Below are 20342 nucleotides of genomic sequence, written 5' to 3'. Positions count from 1 at the left end.
AAACAACTAAGGGTTGGTAACTAGCTACAAAGATTAGACACTGCGTGAGGAAATCAAACGTGTTAAGTACGAAACTATTTAATGCATTATATTCAACGTGAACAGTAAAACAAATTCCAGTAACAAGTATCATCGCAGCCAATGCGTCTTTTTAATTTGTTGTACTTAATATTATTATACATAGGACGATCACTCACCACCACACTCTTGACGTCGTGCGGTTCTGGCTAAAGAACTCGATGCTCGCTGATTTAAGGCCACTTATCGACGGTTACCTGTTTTGCGATAAAACAACGGAAAGCATTAGTCTGTTATAAGCGAATTTAGCGTACTTTGAAATTGAATAACTTTTTAAGTACGCGTCACTAGCAGACGACATTTAGGTGGTTAACGCTTTTGCAGTATTTTGGAAACTTATGGGGTGAAAACCGGTCAAAAGAAATGAGTTCGGAAAAATTTCTTCTAGTCCCTAAAGTCAATGTTGATTGGTCAAGCCTTCATATCTCAGGGCCACAGCGCTACGGAAACTCATAGGAAATTGGTGACGACGTTAGGCAAGGAGGCCTTGAGCGAAAGCACAGTACACAAGCGGTGCAAACGTTCCAAGATCGGAAATTACAGTGTTAGAATGGACGAGATTAGGGTGAAAGGCGAGCGAGACCTGAACGAAAGAACACATTTACGCAATCCGAAAGACTTTTCAGAAAGCAGAAATTAGAGTGTAAGGGCTTTGTCGGCCAACTAGCATCTCTCATGTAACATGTTACAGCATTACAGATATAACCCAAATACTAACGATACGTAAAACATTGTAAATAAATGAATTGTCTCATGGCAATTGGAAATGGGGATGGTGTACTCCACGTACAATTGGTGGAACCTTAAGAAGCAAAAACTGCCTGAAGCATACGGTTGCCGTAGGCCGTCGGGCGAGAGATGGCGTCGCCCTGGAAAGAAACCAAGTTTGGTGGCAGTGTCAAGTAGATTCGGACGTAGAATGATAATATGAGCATCAGGGACATCGACTAGCACGAGGTACACGCCGAAAATGGAACAGTGAATGCAGCTCGCTAACTCGTCTTCCTCAACAGATCCGTGACTGCCACGGCACTTGAAAACATGCAGTTTCAACTTCAGACCCCATCGATTCTCCACGCTCTAAGAAAGGCACTTGGTGCTACTATCTAAACCAGAACTATCAATCTGCTTATTATAGGTAAAAAAAACTACGTGTGGAAATGCAAATAATATGTATATGGCTGTCCAGAAGTTGTCAGAGCGCAGGGACAAACGCCTAAAATATAAAGGAAAACATATGAAAGTCATCATTCTAAGCGAACTAGTTATTAATTTGCAAAGTCAACGGGCTTCGCTTGTAACAGCCTAATATTACAACGGGAAGTTTTACGTGTCATACAGTTAGTTCGCAGCCTGCTACTGCCATAGATAATTTAGAAAAAAAACGATGTTGATCAATTCGTACGAAATTGGCGCATAGTTTTAGTTGTGCTAATTCCTTTGTCAATAGATTCATCGTTTGGATTTATATGAAAGTCATATTTCCAAAAAAAAAAAACACATTAGCGTAGTTAGGGGGGTTTAGAGAAGTTCAGCGAGCCATAATTTTGAGCACTTTCAAATCAAAGCAGCCCAAGTTGTGCATCTGGACGTACCACACAAAGCAGTTTTTTTTACACTAACAAGGTGACTTTCTGATGTTTTGCTAATTCGAGTGTACCGTGCTAATCTGCACTGGAGATTGATTTGAAGTCAACGTATAGGAATGGATTGATCGGTTTAAGTACTCTTCAAAAAACTCATGTAGCATTAACTTTTAAGCATGAACGTTTCTATACTAGTTAATCTGTGCTGCAGAGGTGTAACATTTCTCAACAGATTAGAGCTCTTCTGAACAAAAACCAGCTTTGCATCCGCTTGTCACCCAGATCTCACTTAGTAGTAAATAATGACCGAATCTTTATGAATGCTGCTAATTTACAAGATAATATGTGAGCTGAACAATCGGGCTGAAGATCGGGCCTTACCATCTGTGCATTGTTAGACTGATAGACACTTTTTATAGAAAATGCACTTTACGAGACCTTCATACACTGCACTCTTTTTGAATTGATCAAGGAAAACTAATATTATAATTTTTTTATAAACTGGTATATTTCTTTTTTAGGTAAGTATATTCTAAATGAAAATAAAGCCACTTCAGGGTTCGTTGAAAAAAAAACAGTCAACCAGATCGGAGTGTTGGAGTTGACCAAGTTTTCTCGTGAATGAATTCCGTGTTTTAGATACACACTTACAACTAATAAGGCATCTGGCAGAAATAACGTATAAAGTTACTCTATTGAGATATGTTTGGAGTATAGTTGAGAAAACAGGTACAAATGTGCCTAACGAGGGAGAGTGCCGTAAGAGAGCCTTAGCTTTTTGAATAAGTAATGAATATATATAGGACCGCCATTAGACAAGAAACAGCAATAGACAGGGCGCGAGTTGTCTATGATTTTAAAATTGTTACGTCTAGGTTAGTGAGAAGAAACAGATTTCCTCATTTTATTGCTACGTCAAATATGCTTCTCAAGCATGGTTGACCGTTTTCGGCATTTACTACACGTTTTGTGGTATAGAAAAAATAGTTCAAGTTAAACAGAGTATGCGCTGACTAGCTGTTAGTGAACAGCCAAAAATATAGACCAAACCCCGAATAGTTAGCTGTTTGCATGCTTTTTTCGCTCACTGTTGGCTATCTACGTAACGTTTGGCGACTCATCGATGCCACGAACAGGGCTTGAATCATAGACGCTGCTAGTTAACGTGAACGATGCTTGTTCGGGTATTGTTTAAACGTAGGAGTCAATAAGAAGATTTTTTAAAAAAGCCTTACTACTATTAATCAATCGGCATGAAAAATCTCATCGTTATCATGTGTGCCAATTAGGATTGGAACACAATTTCAATCTTGAGCTGTTAATTTTGCATCATGCTGATAAGAATCGTACAAAGACTATGCAATCTTTGCAAAAAAAAAGATTAACCGAATCAATATCGTCATCGTACTGACGAATTGCATCGAAGCTATTACCAATACGTTAAAGGGTGATACGAAGGTTCAACTTTTATTCTTTTAGTAGGCTTTGTTAATTTAGGCTCGGATAAAAAGCTGGCACCTTACGACTCAACAACACCCAACAGTCATGCATATTTATACAATGCTGCATGAACTAAAATACCAACGGTTTCAACAAAACGATATCGGGGTCGCATTGAGTGACAGAAAGCGAGCGCGACGTGAAGTCAAGAAATTCTACAAAACCTTAGTCTAATTAAATACCTAGTGTTTTCGGTATCTGCTGCTGCTCCTATAGTTATCCGCCAATTAGAGCTCTTTGCCACGCTAATGGCATCAACGTTCTACGAAAAAATGTGAAGGTGGCTTCGTTGAGCAACTGAAAGCAGACATTCTGTTTCGAGGCACTGCTTGGAACTGACTAACGTCTCGACTTGTATGCGTCCCGAGGCACCTTTCTATAAATGGTTTGAGAAACACAGTTTACGTGCCACTAGAGGGTAATATCTATCTTATGCGAGGGGGGCAGTCTCGCCAGTTGGGCTTATTTCCCTAAAAACCACTACTTGCTAGACGTCAGTTATTTTTTCAGTCATCAGTCAAGAATTAGCCAGACCTCATTTGAGTTCATTTCAAATTCATTTGAGTAGTCCTACGGGCTGATAGGCTGAAGTGGCTAGTGCCACCGGATCATCGAACAGGGTCACCTTACCCCAGACAAGCGCTCCTCGCACAAAAGGATGACCGCTCGTGGGTTTTCTGATCCTGAAAAAGCATTATATGCCACGTTGCTCGGCCCTAACTTCACAAGCCGTTCTCTTTCCTTCATGATCTCCTTTATCAAAATGTCACCCGCACCCCCAACACTTCCGCGCATCCATAATTAAGGATTTGAATTTCCTCATGCCTCATATCTGCTGTCATGTATCTTTCGCTACTGCAGTTACTTACTGCAGTAAATGCGGTAAGGTGACCAGCGTGTGGTGTGCCGCATCTTTTAGGCTCACAGTGCAGAAAACACAAATGTCCCATATGGTTTTGCAAATGTTATATTTAAAAGCTTCGTGACTCATGAGAATCTGCGTGATGCTGTAAGTAAGGATCCCACTGGACATGCTATTCAGGCCTTTTTGTTAGAAATTATGGCGGTTATTGCCTTTCTCGAATAAAATTAGGTGTTACCTCCCGCTCTTTTTGCCACAGCCTCAAGGCCTAGTCTTCCGCATCATCTGCCGGGTCGTGTCAAAGCATGCACCTTTCTATAACTCTCACGCCTCAAAGAACGATGCCTATCAGGACTAGGCAGCATTTGTGCTAACAGTACGCTAGGCTTGGACAACCTTAAGCGCTAGTTTTCGGTGGGCATTTTAAAGTAGCTTCTCAACTGTGACTCCCATAGGTCCGGACAATGTCCAGCCATATGCCTCGAAAAGCGCAATCAATTCTATTATGTCATGAAAAGCTAACTTTTCCATTCTCAAGGGCGATCGATGTTTGGCAGTATTGTGACAATTTCCATGTAGGCCCTAGTTGTTTTTACGACGGTTTGCCTGATGTAGGAGCGTATCCTTCTCATTGCGTGACCAAGTAGACTAGCCAGCTATCTTGCTGTTCGTACCAGATTTATCTGTTCTTTGTTCTAAATTGAATACAGGAGGCAAGCTTTGTTTCCTGCCAGAGCTTCTGATCAGAGGGAGCCTTAGAAATGGCTAACGTTACGACACAGTTGAAGAAACTTGCGCAACACAATTTCTTCCACAAGATCTGCAAGAAGTAGATACGAAATTTACATTTAGATAGTGATAATTCTACAACGTAAAATGCCGGCTCGTAGAGAAGGATTTCCAGCACGTTCTCCAGAAGTAGACATCCATTAAAATGGGACGCCTAGTTATGCTTATTAAAGTTAACTATGACCATATACGGTCATCGCGGAAAATAGCGTTTTATAATCGGAAACTAAGCAAAGATCAGTTTATATTATAACTGTTATTATTACTTTTTATCAAAGAAGATAATTAAAAGATGCAGGCTGTGTTATATAAATTTTACAGATAGGTTGTAGAACCCGGTGTAAAACGTTCAATTTATGGATGTTCAGTCACGCGCTTTGGCCAAAAATGACCCTATAGAATATCGCGGAGAGAAGTTGCTCAATTGTCGAATGCAGGAACCACACCATCGACATATTTCAGACATGGTGACCATGCATTACATGATTTGCGCGCTCAGAGGAGCAGAGTGGATTCTGCGCACATCTATATTTAGCTGACAATTCTCAAATATGTGTCCTCATTTGTAAAAAAATATGGTTAATTGAAAATAAACAACTACCGCAGCAGCTACAAATCAAAGTTATGAGACGCGTTGCCCTTAAAAGTAAAATTGATTGCGATGAAGTTGTCTACAACGATATCCAGCAGATATTATACTATTTAAATATGTTTGGTAATTTAAGGAACGACCCGCACTTAACCGATGTTGCAGTTTCTATAGGTATCAAAAGCGCTAACAACAGCGACAAAAGCCTGTGCCAGTATCGTTTTTGTGCGGCGTACATTCCGCCTTTGGAGTGTGCAAGCTTTTTATTAGCGAAATTTTTCTAGGTGAGGCGCCAACAAACACACAGGCAGTGTACGATATTACAGGTAAGATTGTAGTTGCGAAACAACACTTTATATATCAGAAAGAGCAGTCATATACATTTTGAGGCCGTTAAAGCTTCGAAAATAACTCGATAACATGTGCTTCTCACTTTGGTTGAGAATGAAGCGCCCAGACGCCCATAATTATTCCCTGTCGAGAAAATTCTCAGCATCGATACAAAGAGAAACAATCGATACTATTATGTTTATATTGAGAATGTGCGTATTTCGGGTAAAACTAGATTCCTAGCCAATGCTTCTGTTTTAGGTATGGTGCCCAAAGAAGAAGACTCCACGCTAGCGCCCTTTCTCGGCAACGCTTAACTGCCAACAAGGAAGCGTCTGCTACAAACGACTGTGCGACCGTTTGTAGATAAAGTGTCTGACCGCAGGCTGTACGTCTTATAGCAAAATGGTACACACATTGGCCAGTTAGTGCAGGGCTGATTGTTTGAAAATCTGATCCTGATATGTTCAAGTAATCGCATATAAGCGTCTAGCAGCAGAGTTTCTCATGCTAGATTTCTACGTACACGACGTAATTGAACGACTGTCTATCAAAGTTTGCTGTGACAATTTCGATCTGATCATTCATACTGTCAAAAAGACATTCATATAATTGTAAAGAAAAACTCCGATTCGAGCGGTATTGGACAGGTCGACATGTTTAAAATACGCAAAACGTCATTAAAAACTATATGCCGTCTAAACACAGTCTTTAAGAAGCACTCTTAAAGAATCCAAATCCGAAAACTAGGTCGACCATTTAGATTACTTACGGCGAGTCAGTTTGGTTCGACGAGAAAAGAACACAAAAAACACGCTTCGGATTCACGCTTAAAGGTACAGGTTGACATTAATCATTTTATTACGTTAACAAAAAAATCCACACTTAAAAATATTAACAGCAGATTACAATAGTAGGACTAGTTATCTGTTTGAACACACGCCTATAAACGTTTGTTCTCTTGCGTAACTAGTCAGTAGCGAAAGAAATATTTCACTTTTCTAGTAGAGGTAATGAATGCGCTACAGGCGGGCATCCACCCGTTACTTCTGTTGAAGGACCACTATGAAAATTCAGTCGCACCCGGGGAGCATTTTCGATCCAGAGCGCGATCCCAGTAGATTCTTTTACCTTGTCAGCTGTACTTCAAGATCAGGAAAATTTATTTTTGCAACCTTTCAAAAAGGCTTCTAATGTAATTGTTGCCGCCTGAAGACGCTTCCTGTTCATGACTCAATAACAGCCTCGATTTACTAATAAGCATCAATAATAGTAAAATTTATTGAAGTAATCATATCTAGCGAGAAATGACGCAGTTTCCAAAGTCCGGTATATATTACATAAGCTCGATAGGATGTAACCTTTGCTTTCACAAATACCCATCCGTTTGTGCTACGGGTGACTGCACCCTTAAACCCGGCAATCATCTTGATAAGAAGGAATCTAAGAACCACTTTGATTCGCCTTCAGGCCCTAGCTCAAAAGAGAAAATGGTAAAGAGCATCCGTCAATTGTAGTTGTAGGGTGAAATATAAGTTGCGTAAGGTTTGCGCATATCACACTGGACATATCGCAGTGCCGAAGCAACTTCCACTGGGACACAGCCGTTGTCAACTTTTACCACGAATGTCAAAGGATCGTTGGCTAACGTTTATATGGCGGCTTAATCATAACGGCACATTGTGGACGTTCGGCGTTTACGCCGCGGAATTCCCTGTATGAGTTTGGCAGAAAAAAAAAGAGAGCCTTAAATCGTGTGAAATTGCTCTAGGAACTTGTCGTAGTCTAAACGAGTAGCAAATACCATTCCACTTCATTTTAAAGGATGTCGATGTATATGCAAATTGTGTTATTAGGAACAGCCTGGCTGGGCCAGATGGAAGATATGGGCAACGCAGGTGGTCCGTCGCGATTGTTCAAGCCGCCATTTCCGGCAACGACTGTCGAAGTAACTCCCAAGTTTAAGGTCTGTAAACGATGTGTTACTCAATAGTCAGGCAAAGGTAAGGAGAATGCAACGTGCAGTGAGATCGCATGGAGCTGCTAGAATCTATACAGAATTGTCGAGGCGATGAGTGAGATCGTTTATTTACACAGAATTGTGCGACGCGCGCTTGGCTACATATTTCAATAAGTGGCTTAAACGAAGTAGTAGAAGGAATCACATAGCCTGTTAAGTGACAGATACGGGACATATACAGGACAAGACAGAAAACAGATGATTATCAACATTGTTAGTGTATATCTATAATAGCTCACTCTTTAAGTAGGATAGAGCACTTGTATGGCTGCTCTTTCAGTGTATTTATTTTCACAGAGCACAGCGTACTTCCGTCAGATTAAATTTGTTTCTATATGAATCGGTTTCCCTATTGTGCTATAACAATGTATTTGAATTAATCATCTCAAAGCATTTCTCAGATAGTGTTGCTTTTACGTAAAAAATATAAATCAGTGTAAAAATCGCTGCTCTAAAGAAAGAACGCTTGCGATACTTTACTTAGCTTGCTCTTTTTAACAGTATCGCTCGGTTGCGCCCGCTTAAAGCCCAAGCCTAAACTCAAGGTAGGAGTCAGCTTTTACACCGAAGTATGTAGCTGTGGCACGTATTTTCAGTTTTATCGTTGTCCAGTGCAAACGTTCACGAAAAAATAAACACTCTCGGCTGTCGGCCGATCATTAGGACCTTTGTGATTTCACAACTGTCCATGAAATGGCCATGAAAAATTTTTGGCAATCTACAAGATAGTTTTTGGCCCGGCGTTCGTCTTTGACCCTGGAAGCGGTTCACGCCACTCTAAACACGTTGAGATAGCTATGAATGATGTTATTTCAGATGTGCTCAATTTTCATAAAAGTACATTTAATCTTTTTGATGAATAAGGAAACAAACGTTTTGCTGAGCCTCGGCCGCAGTAGACCCTGACACTCTCGCATCCGTACCGATTTTGAGAAAAAAAATAATAATAATAATCATACGTCGATGTTTATTTGTAATTGCACTATTGAAAAATGGTTTTTTTGTCACGCACAGACAATTATTTTTGCGACAAGCTTACGGAGTATACCACAAAAATAAATTGTACCTACGATATGTAAAGCTCGTGGATCTGCAATCACAATAAGGTTCGCAGTCGCCGTAGAAAAGGCATTTTGCTTTCCGTTGCAAACGAAACGGCAGTAAATAATTTGGTATTGGCATATCGGTACCGGGTTTGATTATGCCTCGTAGAAAAAATCCAAAGTATTATTTTTGTGTGGGCCGTTCGGCGGTCGGCAGGTTTTTGCCCAAAAGATGCTTAAGTGATTAGAAAGCCGGTTATAGACTAAATGACTTTTGTGAAAGTTTGGTCGGAGTGTTGCGAGGTGCGCTCTCTTCGGTTCGTTAATCTGTCCTCTCTCGGTCTTCACCCGCAGTTTGTACAATAGACAAATATTTTTTCGTCGAAAATCACTGGGTACTTTTTGCGTAACAGAGTCGAGTCATAAATGATGGTGTTCGTTCGCATAAGCATGATGAAAGAGCACCTGTTTTACTGCTATGATATATGATTTGTATTTGAGGTTCTTGTGAGCCTTCCACGAAAGCCTCCTTAGTTTGTATAGCAACGAAATTCAGGCATAATAAGAAAAATATGTTTATTTTTCGTCGATAGGTCATTTTTGAGGATCGTTTGCATTAGTGGGTAAGGACCTTAGTTAAATTTGCGAGAGCTACGCGGCGAACAGCAACTGGGTACCCCAGTGACGATATCTAACCAAATTTACTATTGCAGATTTATTATAATGGGCGCGAAGAAGGGTGCTCTCTGGCTGTACTCACACAGTTTCTACGGCTCATCGATGGCTATGATACGATGTTGTACTGGATAAAATAGGCTTTTTCTTAAAGCCCTCTTTTGCCCAATGGGAGAACTATTCTATAGTGAAAGGATCAATTGTTTCATATTCAGCTGTAGCACATTGTGTGCACCTACTATATCATTGTTATCACATGTTATCTTAGTATCGTCACATCTTCTTGTTTCATCAGTGTTACGCTACACACAAACTCGTGTCGGCTACATCCATTTACTGACAGTATAACTAATCTTCATCTGCTCGTTTATTCAGTTCTATCTATAACAGAACGTAGTTCTTGGGTATCGATAAGCTCGCAATATAATGTTACTGCAATGAAGAAACCAAATTTACATATTATCAGTAAGCAGTGTGACAATACTCCCGATGATCGAACGTAATTGTGTGGTGCATTACAATGAAAAGTCAAAACATAATTCCAACAGTAGTTACCGAAGCCGATATATAATGGTTTGTCCTCGCGGAAGACCAAATCCACGAGATAGGTACAAAGCTCCATATGACCGGTGTATTTGCCTAGTAATAATATAGTATTTATTTTCAATGCATTTTACAAGCTAGGCTTTTCTTTTTTTGTGCGGCAGGTGGTCTCCGAAAGAGGCCCCTTTTCTATATCAACAGGAATTTCCTTTCCAATTGAGCTGGAACTTGATTCCGAGCCTGAAGCCATCAGGGAACTCGACGAACCGAGGAGTAAAAAGCAGCTGGATCAGAGCACGTTCGGCCGCGTACGATTGGGTAACAGCGAAAAATAATGTTCACTATCTAAATTCTAATTGCGATAGAGTTTTATCAACGATTCCATGAGATGATTTGTTGCGAGTTGGATGAAGCAAGCTCGATGTAGAAAGTGTACTGCTAAATCAATGAGTAACTAGGTTATGATTAGCGACTGTGGAAGTCAGGCCATCACACAGCAAAGAGATATCGAGAACTGCGATAACAATCATAATGTTTATTTTGATGCGCGAAAAACAAACAATATTAAATATTCTTTTGATCGTTTTTAATACGAATAAACATCTACCCAACGTGTTACACGTCAGCTACTGTTTTGTCTCGCCACTAACAGATTTTCTCCCTGAACCATCGCAAAAAACACCAATGAAATTTTTTCTATAGTTGCATAGTCTTTCTAACAAAAATGTGAACTTGATATTGTTGACCCGGAACACAAATTGTCGCGCTATGTCGCATGCATCGACTGATCCAGCCGACGATGTAAGCTTTGCGCCTACGCAAAATGACATCATGCACAAAAAAACGAAATTCAAGCGGAACCCACTAAAAACAGATACAAGCGTCAGCCGCGAGATGAAGAAAATCAAACGTGAAATGAAAGAACTCGTGAAGACGACAGGCTTTGGATCCCGTGAAAATAGGGCCGTGTTACCTCCTGATCGAACACTAAGGGCTCTTCAGGAACGATTGCAACTGTTCAGAAGTAAGTCCCTTGTGTGTATATAATATTCCCTTCTTGACTTAAGGATAAGGATTTGCAATGATGAAAATTTAGGTTATTTGGGTATTTATCCCGCAACCGAACGTCTCACAGCTCTGCGTGTAGAGATAGGCCGGTGGCGCCTGATCACATTAAGCGGTCACTTGAAATTCGCGTTCCTTCGCGTGTTTATTCTGTAAAAACCCAGGCTTGTGTAAGGATATGAATATTTCCTAAGAATTTATGGTAACAAATGTTGCCGTCATGCCAGTAACCAGTGTCGTTACACCGACTAGACACCGCTGATTTATATTACCGTCGTTACTAGATATACATGTTCCTGTATATACACACACACACAGATTTGTTTTTCAAAATATTCACGTGCATCTTATTCATGTACAACCTAAATATGTTTTGACGATATTTAATGGGACTTCGCTTGTAGGCATTACGTTATCGCTAAATCAAGTGGGCCTCGTAGGAGAGCAATGTCTTCTTCGAGCGATTTGCGAAGCTGCCAAATTCCCGCAGGCGGATGAAGAGGGTCTCGTTGGACAGATCGTCACACTTCTCCTCACGTCTGTCATATTCTAATGCATTGCACCGTTATGCTTGCGTCGATCATGTACTTAGCCGATATATGTATCATGCAATGTTCGACATAGGTCAAAAATTTTTCACACCTTTATAGATCCTGTGAATGTTAAACAGTAGAACACAAGAACTAACAATAGAAAATATATATTTTCTTTTTTTTCAAATAATTGTAGGGGAACAAACAAATAATTGTTAAAAACTGTACATTTTTTATTTTTAGGATTCCGGAAAACAGTGTTCCCGAGATGGCGAGTTATAATGAGGCTACGGAGCGAGGAAAGGCTGGAAAGAATTGTACCGGTTATAGTGACTGCCCGATTTCCGTGTTCAATGTGCGTGATCTTTAGGAATAGTCTCCAAAATCTACAGTAGACACATTACGCTGAAGGAAGGTTTGCCTATTGTATCTGATTCAAATAGTAGTAGTAGTGACCCTTTGTCGCGCACGCGGTATTCTAAGCAAGCACTATCGTTTTGTGCACTTTTTCAAAGACAAAGGGAAAAAATGATGGGAACGCTTTATTATGACTGTCGCTGGAGGACAAGACCATTGTTGCATAACAATAAAAACAAGCCTTAGACGCTTTGAACGAAACTTAGGATTATTCGTTTTCTTTTTTTTTTTTTCGTTTCGAGTAGACCATGAGCTATCGTGCCTTGGCTATTAGACGCATGATCTGCCGTGTCGAGCCATTGCCGTGCAAGCACATGGACGCTTACATGCAAAGATTATGATAGATAAGGTAAATGAGTGGATCGCTAATGGGAGATTGGTTTTCATATTAGTACAACATCTAGGCGAAGACCTCCATTAAACTATGCCATTGCATTAGCGGTTCTAATGACAGGTTTATAGATCGAAGCAATCAATCAAAATTGATTGTCACTATCAATATAGAAATAAATAGCTATTGCTTTGCAAGTCTAGTTTTCGTCAATCCAGCAGCAGCAGCCGTTTGGCACTACTTACCATGATACCGTTCGCATATACCGAGACATTGTATATTTACTTTAGCTTTGCTTAGAGATCTTCTTTCCTTTGCATCGTAAAATCGACTATGATGAGATCTTCTGCAGAGGAATAAGGAATGGCTAGGACTGGAGCAGAACGGTATTATTTATCGTAAAGGCATTTTTATAAATACTGCTTGCCAGTGTATGCAGTTATCTTTAAACAGTCAATCTGACAAAAACATTTTTAGCCTTTTGACGATCGTAATGACAGTGGAGGTGAACGTGGTCAGTAAGGGACGAGCCGCATTTGACAGCTAAAATGATAAATCTGTTGCCAGCTAAGTAGAACAATGAGTCTCCAGTGAGGCACCCATATTTTTTCAACAATAATAATAATATGTATACCCGCAATCGATAATGTATACCCGCAATAAGGCAAAATTGGGTTTCCGATAACTGAGCAAGAAATACGTCGAACGATATCGTGGGGCTTCTCGCTCGTACTCGCATTGTGTACGTTGGAATTGTTGTTTAATTCATCTAAACCCATCGATTTTGTGAGAATCTTCAGCTCCATGGCAAAGTAATCGCTGATCGTGTCGACAGCGGTTCCTGTAACAATATTCTTCGTATACAGTATGCCGAGAACTGTTGCACAGTTTCTTCGCCTGGTTTCCGTAACGAGCTCACCAGCACCATCTTAAAATTCCGCTGAAACAGTCATCGACGCTTGCTGATCGCCGTCGTCGTTCGGTTAAAATAAGCACGCGGATTTTGAAGTGGCCAGTTTAAGTCGGAAAACGGTACATGCACTGAAGTTCCGAAATTTCTGAAAGTTCTCCCCTAGCTGAATCGGTGCGGTTACCATAAACTGCTTACATAACGCCTTTCCTAACTCTAGCGATTTGTAGTTATTATCAGCAAGCGTCAACAGATATACATAGAAACAGATATGTTGAATACCTTAAAGCTAAAACAAAAATTGCGGGAAAGACCTTTAATAAGGTTTTCGGCGAGCTTGAAATCCGTAGTTTTAGCATTCGAACGTTAGTTTGACGTTGCCACCTCATCCGAATGTACGTATCCGAGTGTTTCTCCCCCATCAGTTGACAACTCCACAAAAGAAAGTCGCTTCTCCCAGTTAGACACACCCTTAAGCTCACTTATCAGTAGACAACGTGAAAATGCCTCATCTCTATATCAGTTTAATGGGACCGTTTTTGGGATCAGATCAAACAGCGTACCACTAGAATGTTGTTGCATGTCAAGATTCAAATGTGTGAACAGGAGGCGATTTTTACCATGGCGCCAATCTCGTACGTAGCGTTTACGGCTTTTTTTTTCATGCGAATACGTAGCGTTTACGGCTTTCTTTTCATGCGAATACGTAGCGCTGGTGTATCTGATCCCGATTACAGCCAATATAGAAAAAACATAGGTAGAGGAGCGGGACTAGTAAACTTCTTTGATTTTGCAGTACTTAACTGATAATTAGCAAATCGCCTAGGATGCTGGTTCAACTTCAACGAAGGTGATATCGCCAACACCTCGGTTAGCATATCTAAATTTCTTTCTAAAACGAACAACGCGGATCACCCACACGAAATTATCTGGGGGGCAACCAGCGATGAGATTAGTTGTATTGTTTATGCAGACTGTGCAATGTTTAACAGTGCAGCTTGTAAGATGCTCATAGAAATCATACCCGCGTAAAGGAACATAGTGGAATGGATTATTGTGTTATGCAGACCCTTCTTAACGATCGCTCATAGTTTGCAGAAAATAGATAATGAAACATTAAAGACGTCGTAATATCCTTATTTGAAAAAAATGTTTATTGGAGTATCTGTTCTACTGTCGTCAAGCGGTTCCTGTGGCTGGTTGTGACTTTTGCAATGGTTGCATTCATGATTTTGCTGCTACAATGAACTGGGTCTATACACTGAAATTTGGACATCAACGAAGTCGCGGGCCAACAACACGACGGGCCGTATTGGATTATATCGCATAAATGTATTAAATCTGTCATATCCGATACTTCTAAAACTGTCATTTCGAACAACAGATCTCTAACCAACAGGTTACCGATGTAAGCACACGCTCCGATCAAGAACCGGGTCGGGCACGTAGCTATAGCACGCGGCCTTGGCAGGTCAAATGTAAACAACTAAGAAAAAGAAGTGAGGACATCTGAATCGATCATTATTAGAACACGACGGAAACCTTTGATACCGCTCACAGTCGAGCTGAAGTCTATGGCATTAACATAGAGCGATATAATGTCAAGCGCTTGGACTTGACTTTGGACCTTCGTTAAAATATCCACATATTATTAGCAGTCACCCCAGGTCACGATAGAAACCAATTACCTTTTTTTTTTTTTGTTTTTTTTACTATAGTAAACCGTATTCTTGCTTTGTAGGTTATTTTCACATGAAAAAAGTTTTAAAACATGCATAGCCCTAACAAATGAGTTATTCTCAACGTCTCCTTAAATGACCGGTCACGTACTGCTTTCAATGATAGTATTTCCCGAGATACTTTCTGTATTGCGATCACATGATATCCTATCGACTATATCGGTGAGACTGGTAGTTCACTATACGGATATGGGGTATCTGTTGTCGTTGGCGTCAACATCCGTCTCAGATGCTTTACTCTACGCTGTCACGAACGACGACACATCTGATAACAATGACAGGCATAAAATAAACAAAATTAAAAAAAGAAAAGGGGCCAGTCAGCGAACAGTGGCCTCGAGCTGGTGATCAACTGTACGTGATCGTCCGGTCGTGCCTTTGAGAGGACAACTTAAAAGTTGCAGAGAAGGGAGACAGATTGCCCATCTGTCGACGGCACACCACTCCCAATATAAACAGCATCACCAACTATCCCGTAAAATTAAAAAGATAAATTCATATATGCATCTTAGGTTTGTTTCTGCTCTTTAGTACGATTTACGACTGAAAATGGATTTGAATTGTTATTTTGTTCTAAATCAATTTTCCAAACAAGAACCGAAACAGCGGGCGTGTCTAGTTTGTGCATGCATTCCGTTTTTACTCGTGTAACAACCGATGCTTTTTCAACTTAAAAAAATTTGTTTAAACATTTGTAAGTACTCTTAGTTGGAGCACAATAACTTTTTCAGAGTATCTGCTAAGCGTCTGCAATGTCGTAGCAAAAAAGATGTCGTTAAGATGAAAAGTCAAGTACCTGCCAATTGATTCAAAAACCGTTCCCGTGGACGAATGTCTAGACATTTTGCAAAAAAAAAAAATATCCAAATAGTCATCGCCTGCAGGCCGTCTAATTTCGATCACAGTCTCAAATCTAAATCATATATATGTATGTATTTCGAGTGGTGGCATCTATCCTAAAAGAGTCCCGCTTTGTAATTCGTTTAATTCAGATTGGCTGAATGTTTATATGTCTGCTAGGAATTGGCCCGTCCTTCTCAGATTGCGGACGTCGGACAGATAGACCGATTTAATTCAATGCAACACATTAGTAATAGACCAAAAGTTAGACAACGAAAAATTACCTTTTTCAGCTCTTAATTACTTTTTGTTTCAATCTGTTCAGTAAGTATGTGGACCAGAAGGAAATATTCCTAGAGAAGGGTCTCAAAAGAAAACACCAGATTTGCCATTATGCGCCGTAATTCAACTCGTACAAAATGGGAAACGCGATAAAGAATCTGGTGTATGCAATAAAATAGATAGGATAGAAATATTGCTTTTGCTAGGGCTTGAATCGCGCGGTGCGCAATCGAAGTTGCTTTCATCCTGAGCCTCACTCAGGTCCCTGATGACTCCTACGAATTCGTATTTTCGCTTTTGTGCCTTGCCATCCCTGATTAAAAGGAATTACTCGACGTCGACAGATTATGCAGCTCTTTAAACAAAAAATTACACGGGTTACCTGAGCACTACTGTAGATCTATCATTTTAGTCATTTTCGTATAAGTTGAAAGACGCACACAGTTCTAGGGGCAGCTGGCATATGGAACAAGGTAACTGCTTACCAGCGGATTGTTTTATTTACTTTTTGATCGGTACGAGCGACCCATTTTTGGCACGAGCTTATTTCAGCACTGATATCGGTAGCTATTGGTATGGTAATTCCGATCCGAGATCTATTTCTGTAGCTTGGAGGTAGAAAGTTTACTTCTTGTCTATCTTCTACGATGTCTCTGGTTTCGATATTGACGTTATGTAGGTCACACGCGTATCGGGAAACTTTCCTTATAGCTGCTATCTCAACAAAGTGATAATATATCAGTTATATACAGAACTAGTGGATGCGTAGTAAGGTAAGTGTGATGTTGAAGCGTTTAGCGCAACTAGTTACAACTGCATTGTTCGTGGGTCCCTTTTTCCACCGGGGGGCTGAATTCGAGTTCGATTAGAAGACCAAGAGAAAGTAACGACTTAGTAGGCATGCTTGTACACAGCAGTTGCATGGAGGCTCCCACAGCTGGCGCCGATTCAGGATTTTTACCTAGATTTTCAAGGTCGCCGCTAAAGGTGCAGTCGTAGATTTGAAACGTGATTTTCCCTTTAGCCGGCATCAAATACTGAACACTTCTGACGACTATATAGCAGCAACGTTCGTGAACACGAATACATAGTGTAATCCCGGCAATGCTGAAATCATTTGTATACATATAGCCCACACCCTCCTTCTCCAGCACCAACTTGTACTTCGAAGTCCACGCGTGGGTGTATCGCTGTCGTTGGCATTGCAAAAGATCAGTGATTATGTCTAGTCTTTTTTTTAAGTTGTAGAACCCGTTTTCTAATGTTAAGCTGACCGAATTCACGTCATTCATGATGCAAGTCCTAACACTGACTTTCAGTTTTAGTCTTGTCCTCTAGACGATCTTCGTTATTAGCTAGAATATCGACGAACACAGAGGTTGTGACACCAAACAAATAGAACGCGCGCAATTTACTGCTTCAGTCGTACTGGCCGAAAGATCCAAAATTGGAAGTAGGCCATGCCAGACCGGAAATCTTTTGAAGACCAAATACGGGACGCTTGACAATTTTCACGTTTCTGTAGTAATTGACTATTCAAAAAAGCTACCTAGAATTCTGGCACGTTGTCAACTCTGATCAACTCCGACCCACACTAAATACCTGCATGCAGCTTTTCAGTGCTTGCCCCCTTTGCTTCCTGATGGTGGCACATGTAACCACACGGTCGCTAGAGGGAACTGCTGTAGAGGAAGAGCATTTACTGAGACGTGTAGTTCAATGGCTGTTCAGCACGACGTGGACGAACATTTAGAACATTATGCACAATTTCGTTTCCTCTTCTCTCGTTTGTGGAGAGAAAGAAACGATTCGAAATGTAGTGCGGCAATTATCGTCATGCTTATCTATTCAACGACAATGTTTCTGTATCTCGCAGCGAACTGTGACGATTTTCATGCTTTTGTGACCCTACATCAAGTCGTATTGGTGATCGCGGATATAATTTGTCGAGTAAATGTTAAAGCGTGCAGCTGATAATTTAGCACAGAAGATAATCTCCGTCATAAAAACAGTACCGGAAACAAAATCAAGAACGATGCACAACACAGCAGGGAGACAGGATCATACTAAACGAGCTACAGTAAGATCAATTTATAGCGGTTTCTCAAAGTTTTTGCAAAGCGGGCAATCGGCGTCCTTAAGGACCCTCGAGCGATGCGTCGGAACAAGCGATTTCAGCTGTCGTAAGCGCGTTTCAAGTAGGGTAGACAACTCTAAAGTTAAACAGTTGAAGACTGGGAAGGGGTCTATTTTCCAGATCTATTGAATTTTGTGATTTAAGGTAGTAATGCTCAACCCGTATACAGAGGTTCGGTGAAAAGCCTCAAAAGTCCTCTATCATTCAGAAGGTTAAATATCCGAATAAAGTATAATTATGTTGGCCGTGATTTACAGCGACGTTTCCCACGAGCCCCTGATTTCATCAAAGGGGCTATAAACAGATAACAATACAGTGTGATAGTTCAGAAGAAAAATGCGGTCTTAGACAATGCTGTTCGAATAGGAATTATGCGTTCAAATGTGACAAGTTATACTAGTATATGGCAAAGTATGTTTATGAAACATCTATGGCTAACAGTGTTGATGTTCTGCTATGGCCTAGAAGTTTACCTGACTTGAATCCGATCGAAAACATGCTGTATGATGTCAAACGGCAAGGCGGGGCTGGACAGGAAATCCTGAACATCTCATAATTCAATAATACAGTGCTTCGAGTACGTGCGCAGAACGTAGATGTGGCAGCGATGATGGGAAAGTGCATCTGGCGCATGTTAAATCGAATTGTAGCCGTTTTTCAGCATCTTTTCTTTCAGCACAGTTTTTAAAAAAAAAAAGAAGGCGACAGTATCATCATTAGAAAGAGGAGAGAGACAGCTTCCGCACGCAGATATTTAGGTCGGACGCGGAGCCAATTTCGATCAAATTCGACGATATCTAAAATTTCGAAGTAACAGTAATTGTTTAGCCAATCAGTGATGTATTTCCTAACCTTGCTGAGCTTCGGTGTCACGTCGATCTTCATTTCGGTCAATCGCTCGATGCTGCTATTGAATTTAGACATTTAGGCTAATAGCCCTAAACAGAATGACTAAAAAAAAACAAAGATATTCGCTAATATATTGGTATTGTAGTTTAAACTATATTTCACTGTTCAATTATTTTTTTATAAAGTATAGAGGCGTTCTATATAAGTGCTCTTGTCTGCTTAAACTACATAGCTCAACCTACGCTGGTCAATAACTTCTTAAGCCAGTACATTAAATGTCCGCAACGCTAATTATTATTACACTCATACGTTTTTAGCGGCCTTTACGAGAGGTTGATTAAGCCGAAATGTCCTCCACGAGTATCCTGCTTGGGGGTCATTCTCGATATGTATTTGTACACTGTTTGCAAGTGATTTGGAAAGCTTTGACCTGGCAAACAAAGACAACATAGAGCAAGGGAAAAGGAAGCGTCGCTGACTGTCTCTGTAAAAATAGACCTTATTGAGGACTGGACCTAAATAAGTACGACCTTATGAAAAGGAAGAGTGTAATATCTTGTGAGAAACACCAAAGTCTATGAGCATACATTGCGCCACTTGACAAATGTCACCTTCCTTGAATATCTATTAACTGATATAGAAAAAATTGATAGTGGTTACGCTTGGAAAAGACCGGCTATTACCTTGGATGGGTACGTAACACGTATTCTTCATATCGTTAGAGTTTTTGTGTGTTACAAAGATTTGATGCAATCAAAATTTCTATGAATTTCTTTATAATCTGATGTAACGCTGTGTTTTTGCACCAGGGCTATAGCAAAATACGGCGTTAATTGATATAATAAAAGCTCTTAGAAGATCCTTTTTTTTTCCTATAGTCGTCATAAAGCAAAAATTTAATTACCTAAAGTAGTTTATGCGAGTCGTCAATAATTGCCTCAGACGGCTGGTCTCCAGCATGAAACATGGGTATGACTGCGTCCAGTTTCGAACCTACGCAGGCCATCTCATGGGTCCCTAAATTTAGCAAGGAGCAACACAACCACTGCATCATCACCGAGAGAAGCTGACGTTCATCCAAAGAACATTTCACAGACTGTTTTTTCTTGCTGCTTAAACACGCACTATTGTCATCAGTGTCAGTTTCTTTTCTATAGAAAATGCTAACTTACATACCTTTGCAATTTATTTATAATTCTATTTATGATCATAAAAAAGAATTTT

The 20342-nt window shown here is 40.3% G+C and overlaps 1 protein-coding gene across 3 annotated transcripts; it reads left to right on the top strand.

Annotated features, from left to right (window-relative positions):
• Nucleotides 1-7115: 7115 nt before the first annotated feature.
• On the top strand, nt 7116-12235 carry LOC111263653 (uncharacterized). 3 transcript variants are annotated; one of them, XM_022838951.2, is made up of 5 exons: nt 7170-7700; nt 10180-10333; nt 10809-11039; nt 11485-11617; nt 11857-12235. In XM_022838951.2, exons 1-5 carry the CDS (start codon nt 7560-7562, stop codon nt 11981-11983), a joined length of 786 nt encoding a protein of 261 aa, XP_022694686.1. In that variant the 5' UTR covers nt 7170-7559; the 3' UTR covers nt 11984-12235. The 3 variants fall into 3 exon arrangements, with proteins under 3 accessions (XP_086825874.1, XP_022694686.1, XP_022694687.1); XM_022838952.2 differs by lacking the exon at nt 7170-7700 and adding an exon at nt 7812-7967; XM_086969748.1 differs by lacking the exon at nt 11485-11617 and having other exon boundaries at nt 7116-7700.
• The last annotated feature ends 8107 nt before the right edge of the window (nt 12236-20342 follow it).

This window comes from Varroa jacobsoni, unplaced genomic scaffold, assembly GCF_002532875.2.
Source record: "Varroa jacobsoni isolate VJ856 unplaced genomic scaffold, vjacob_1.0 scaffold_781, whole genome shotgun sequence".
NCBI classification, from domain to species: domain Eukaryota; kingdom Metazoa; phylum Arthropoda; class Arachnida; order Mesostigmata; family Varroidae; genus Varroa; species Varroa jacobsoni.
This window is presented reverse-complemented; position numbering and strand designations above follow the sequence as displayed.

What these genes read in the sequence shown, in the direction of transcription:
- LOC111263653 (XM_022838951.2), top strand. Translation starts at nt 7,560, where the DNA reads ATGTCGATGTATATGCAAATTGTGTTATTAGGAACAGCCTGGCTGGGC. An exon ending in GTTCGGCCGCGTACGATTGG is followed by an intron (nt 10,334 to 10,808) that starts GTAACAGCGAAA and finishes CGACTGATCCAG; the next exon opens with CCGACGATGTAAGCTTTGCG. An exon ending in ACGATTGCAACTGTTCAGAA is followed by an intron (nt 11,040 to 11,484) that starts GTAAGTCCCTTG and finishes CTTCGCTTGTAG; the next exon opens with GCATTACGTTATCGCTAAAT.